Raw genomic sequence first — 6,000 nt, 5'->3', positions numbered from 1 at the left:
CACGATGTAACAGCAGCAATGAAAGAGCGAGACTCAACTTGCCTCTTCTCCCAAAACTGAAACTACAGAGGAGACAGAGCTGTAACACAAATCAGATGGGCTGTAATGGAAGACAGACGTTAAAGGACATGATCCTACTGTAGAGTTTACAGGTAGGGTTTCTGTTGTCTTCTAAGATCCGTTATCTTAAAATGAGCAGTTGAAAATCCCTAGTAGTAGTAGAAGTATATAAATATCTTTGAGCAAGGCAGTTCCATTTCATACCATCCAAACAGGTCAACATGCAAGGGTATATAATATTTAGCATCTAATACGTCACAAAAACCATGGGCATGAGATTCTGCAGCAGGGCTGAGCTGGATAAAGGTTCCACCTTAAACGCAAGTTATAGTTTTTATTACATGAACAATCCACTTTTCCATCTCGATTCTTCCAAGCAAAAGAAAGATAAAAGAACACATCCACATCATCATTGCAAGGCTTAATTTTCTTATTTTTCATTTTTTTTTTAAATAAGTTTCTTAAATTGTTTACGTTTTACATGCGCTTAAAAAGCCAATAAAGGACCCAAGGTGGACCTAGGGCGGTCTTCACACATTCACATCACCACATGGGGCACGCTGTCAAGGCAAAAGAAAGGGCAGAGGTCAAAAGGTACGGAGGGCGCCTCCATCGTCTCTTTCAATCGCTCTCTCCCACAGTGGGGGTTCACATCCAAAAAGTCTTACCTATTTTAAATGTCTATCGTTCTCTTATAATCCTGCCGTGATGCTCACTTCCTGTTCTGTTCCTATTCTGCTTTATCTGATGTTTTCTCTCTTTTCTTTTTTTCTTTTTTTTTTTTTTTTGAGGCTTGGAGAAGGCTGCCCCCTGCCGCCACTGAGGACAACTACACTAATACAGACAAGAGCGCCTCAACAGTTACACACTTAAGAGTTGGGGTTTTGCCGTATGCAACTAGCTACCATCTCCAACGCTTGTGCAAAACAGATAAGAAAACTGGTAAGTCAGGAGCCGGACACAAGGGTGAGCGGTGAGCGGTGTGCCGAGAGCCGGAGACACCCGGGACGATGGAAAGAGAAAGGAGGATCAGATCACCTCGCCCACAGAGCCTCTCACCTCGACACACTGAGGTCAGAAAAATCACACAGGTTTCTTTAATTCCAGTCACAATATGTTTTTTTTTTTTTGTCCTAGAAGTGGTTGTCTTTTACATAGTCCTTTTTCTGTCAGTTCCTCAGTGGCACTTTACAAATACATTTTTGACCGTTTTGAAAATTTCAAGCTCCTTTGGTTTTTGGCTGACCGACGAAATCCATCCTGGTTGATTTCTCCACACAAAAGTCTTTAAATAAGAACATCCTGGGAAAGAAGTGCTACTCCCTCAAAAGAGCCCCTTTAGGTAGCAGTCAGCAGTCTCAGACTACTCTATTGAATCATTCTTTTTATTTTTCATGATCAAGCAGTTTCTTACCCATTTCAGTACATTTCAGTCAGCTCTTCCCTTTATCTCCTCCACAGCTGGAGTAAATTTCTGGGCAGTTGGGATCTTGGGCAGCTGCTGATTGTGTGTGTTTAATCTGTGCATGTGTGTATGTGCTTTGATAGACCGTCGCAGTGGCGACACAAGATTGGAAGTGGCAAGAGCCAAGGACTGCTCTGGGTGTTTGAATGAGCAGTCAAAACGCTGTCTTCCAGAGTTGGTTGTGTGCTTCTTAAAGAGGATCCAACTTGGGCCAGGGCCTCCAGGGTTTTATCTAATAGGTTAATTTTGCAGTAGCCACATAAGCCAGATGGAAGCAGAAATCATGAGCATTTTCTTTGAAGTAAATGCACGCTGGGCAGGGAAAAATGTGTGAATGTTACAAAGAGATACAAGTTGGAGATGCTCTGGTTTGCAAAGTTTTAGTGTCACATTTCACGTAAAGGAAAAGTTCAGAGAAGCACTAATTCTTCCCTATCCCCCATCAGTCTCGCTCTTAAATACAACTCCAGCTACATTGAAAGAACTCAAGAACATTCTAGGTTTGCCTGGACTCGCCCCAAATTTCACAGATATGTATGCTTTGCTTGTAGGTACAGTGTAAACTTGGCAAACCATCCTTGCATTTATTTTCTTCGGAGGTGTTCATTTGGCTTGCAGTCTTCATTGTTGGTGTTTCCTCTTGATTCCCTATATTGAATATTGAACTACAATAAACTGGACTCTAGAGATGGGTTAATTTTAACTATCCTATTTTGAAAAAGTTTTCAACAAAGTGGACACCAACGTTGTGGTTTTTAAAGAATTACCTATCGGTGTAAATTCTTGAAGGCAACGTAAAAATGTTTTTTCCCCTCTTTTCTTCCATCAGGGGGACTAAAGTATGCCAATATGGCCAGCTTTCAAGCAATCACCCCTCGAAGCGCTTCCTGTGGTGAAGCTGAGGGGTCCCCCCACATTGCACTGTGGGAGACGGCAACCTCAGATCTGGACCAGCCTTAAGATATATTCAGGTAAACTAGTCTATGCAGCAGAGTGGATGATGGAAACAAAATATTTCTTGAGGAAGCAGAAAAAAGATCAAGGAAGAAGTCATCTTTGAAAGGCGGAGGGAGGAAGTCACATGATGAAAAAGATGGGGACAGGTCTTCGCTCAGGCACGGCTCGGTTTCTGATGGGGTCTCTTCCCAGTGCGCCCTGGGAAGTGCGGTCCTCAGCTCTCCAGACTCATGAGAGCCACCACCTCCTCCAGCTTGAGGGCCAGCCTCTGTTTCCTGGCTGCATCATCCTGCTCCAGTGAGCACACAATCTGCCAGGAGGACAGTGAGGTAAACACCAACAGACAAAGACATTAGTAGAAATGGTCAGAATAAAAAACTGTAGTTAATACTTTAATATCTGATCACAAAGGCAATAAGAGGATCCAATGTGTTTTATACTTGATAAAATTTGAGTGTTTCAGTGCAAACATCAAGTCACAAACAAGAAAGATAACTAAAATAGTCATTCCAAATCACCCTTCTTTAAAAGTTTCTCCACAGCAAAGCCATTTAGATAGTTGACTGGCTGAATCAATTTAGTTATTTGGAGATAGCTTAAAAAGATAATTTAAAGAAATGATTATGCATGACTTTTTCCCACTCTGGATGAGTGTCATGTCTGCTGTATTTTCAGGCTGACAGCTGCAAGCGGGTGATGTTTTCATGCATGTCATTTCCACTGGGTGAGGGGGGAACGTGTCGTTAACTTTACAGAGATGATGAAGGTGTTAATACGATAACTGAGACACAACAGTAGTAACAACCAGTTTTGTGCGTTTGCCTCTCAGTCAACATAGATGGTAACTCTCTAGTTGGTGGAAAAGCTAAATCCAACAGCACTACTCATTTATTTTCTTGATTGTTCCTCATTTAGGAAGTCACTGAGTCTAAAATATACTAAATATTAGTCAATGATGACCCTGATGTGTAGTTTAGAAGTGTCAGTTTTACATACCTCCTCAGTGTATTTGTCTACATAGGAGTAAATCTCACGGAGAGAGCTCATGGTGTTGAACTCATTCATGTGCATCCGTGACTGTTCTGCCAAGTAGGCATTCATGTCCTGGTCACTGATCGCTGGCATCTTACTAATGTCTGAATAGTACCTATTAGGAGAGAGGGAGGAATACAACAAAACATAAACACATGTTAGGAATATGTTTACTGCAGAGAGCATTGTAAGAAAGACTAAAACATGATTTGGGAAACAGAGTATACCCAGCACTGTTTTAATGTAGATACTGCTGCTGTTTTCCTTCGAGCTCATTACTCCTTGCAGGAATTTACAAGAGTTCTTTGAAGATACTTAAATAATGCATGTAGCACAGAGGCAACAAGCATGTGGCATGGTAGCTTAACTGTCATAAAGTACTAGAAACTGACATGCCTTAGATTTCAACTTTTAACACCACAACAGAACGCGCACACACTTGCAGTGAGGTAAAGGCAATCAGTCACTGTCGGTAGCAGCTGTGTAGCCCCTATCAACTATGTTAATTGAAGCTGCTTATTTACATATTAAATTCCTGTAGCTGCAGCCGCTGGAGGACAAGCCCTGCATTTGGCTGCATACATCTGGGCGTTTGTGAGAGGGAGAGATGGTATTTGCCTTCAGAGCAAAGGAAAAGGTGTAGCTTTTGGACAGAGGTCACACACTCATCAACACCTGTTCAGTGCCACAGGGTAGTTATAGAGAGCTCCTAGCAGAGGAGTGTTAGTGTGGAGACCAGGTGTGCTTGTTTTAGGGAAAATCTTTTTCCAAGTTATTTTCATCATCATAACATTTTGGTAGCCTGTTGAATGTGATAGTTATTTCTCACCATGGATGGTCTGTAGCATGACTGGACGGCAGAATGAAGCACTAGACCCAAACTCACTCAGACCCTAAGTGAGACTACATATCTCCATATCTCCTTTTTTTTTTTTTTTTTAAATCGAGTAACACACAGGACTACAGCTTTTGCACTTCTACAAAGGCTGAAGTGATAACACGTTTTAACGTTTCAAAACAGCGAGTACACATACATTTCTTTGCTTATCCTAAGATAATCTATCTGTTATCAAGATACATTGACAGTAGAAAGAATAAAAAACAGCCCAACATATATATACAGCCTAAACCACTTCATAGACAGTGTCCACTCTATGCACCATACACCTCCAAACCCTCACAGAAAAGTGTCTAGCTCTGGATCAGGTGGTGAGTCAGTTGAGGCACTGAGCAGTCTGACTGCAGTTGAAATGAATGACCTGTAGTAGCTCTCCTTCTTGCAGGGGGGACGTGGAGCAGCCTGCTGCTAAAGGAGCTGCTAAGGGCTCCCACTGTGACGTGCAGTTGGACAGGGGCTGTACATAATTGCTGTCAGCTTGGCACTAAAGTGTATGAACGCTTCAACAAAATATAAGATAAAATTCCAGCTTATGCTGCCATCTACAGTAGAAACTGCAGTATTCTCCTTCCCCATAGACATATTTTTTTGTCTTACAATATCCAGATGTATGAATCAGCAGAGGGCCCTCACAATTTGCCTACACTTGTTTGTGTTGATGACACATAGGACTAATGAGTGCAGTCCTGGCCTGAAGCTCCTCATTTGGTTTTATCCATTCAAGTAGTGCACATATATTCTCATTCTGGGGCTTGCCTTGTGACAAAGCTACAGACCCAATTGCTGGGAACCGCTTCATAGTACCCCATCTTTTATTCAGGACTTCTTTGCCTTCCCTCCCGACAAATAAATTTAATAAAATTTTCATTTTAACAAATTACCACCCTCTGCTGCCTGCTATTTTCAAAATGCTTTCTTTGTCTCTTTTTCCTTCCCCACATACACTCCTGCACCCTCCCAACACAGCAACTCACGGTATTGTAGATCTCATGCCCAGGGCACTTCCATCCATTCCCACTGTGTTGTAATTTGGATTGTGTTTCATGGCCCATAGATCACAGTGCTACAGTCATATTGTGTGTGTGCTGGAATGAAACATGGCTAATGCAGGTTTTTTTTTATGTTTTCACTCACATCCAGATTTATCCCAGTCACACAATTCCTCTTTTTCTCCATCCAGCATTTGGTGTGTACACAAGTGTACTTCTATCAACGGCTTACCTCTCCACCCAGCTCTTGTAGCTGGGGATGTCCTTGGCATAAAGCAGCTTGTTGGAGGGTGAGTCCTTCCCAAGGCGGTGTTCTGAGGTGGAGCAGGAGTCCATGAAGGTCTGTGCCACCACAGACAAACAGGCGTCTGTGATGCTGCTCTTATGGATGTCAAACACAAACTGGGGGTTCTTGATCACATTTACCCAGAAACGCAGAGGTAGGCTGCAGAAGGGTGGAAAAAAGAACAATGTAAGTCAAATTAATGGAGATTTTATACTTTTGTGCTTTTTCCATTGTCTAAATTATGTTATGATGGTGTGCTGCAGCCTAATATTTCATATTCCTAAAATTAGACATGCTTTGGGATGTTTTAAGT

The 6,000-nt window shown here is 42.0% G+C and overlaps 1 protein-coding gene across 3 annotated transcripts in view; it reads right to left on the bottom strand.

The window, feature by feature from the left end:
• Positions 1-793: 793 nt before the first annotated feature.
• The window catches only part of plxna4 (plexin A4), a 206,585-nt gene continuing 201,378 nt past the window's right edge, over positions 794-6,000 (bottom strand). For all 3 annotated transcript variants that reach the window (XM_029494738.1, XM_029494739.1, XM_029494740.1), the window contains 3 exons: positions 5,634-5,846; positions 3,479-3,629; positions 794-2,792 (listed from right to left, as the gene is read on the bottom strand). In XM_029494738.1, coding sequence (XP_029350598.1) covers positions 2,697-2,792; positions 3,479-3,629; positions 5,634-5,846 — 460 coding nt within the window. In that variant the 3' untranslated portion in view covers positions 794-2,696. The remainder of the gene's footprint in view (positions 2,793-3,478; positions 3,630-5,633; positions 5,847-6,000) is intronic.

The sequence above is a fragment of the Echeneis naucrates genome, chromosome 23 (genome assembly GCF_900963305.1).
Source record: "Echeneis naucrates chromosome 23, fEcheNa1.1, whole genome shotgun sequence".
Classification (NCBI taxonomy): domain Eukaryota; kingdom Metazoa; phylum Chordata; class Actinopteri; order Carangiformes; family Echeneidae; genus Echeneis; species Echeneis naucrates.
Note: the sequence above shows the minus strand (reverse complement) of the source record. Positions and strands in the feature narration are given on the sequence as shown.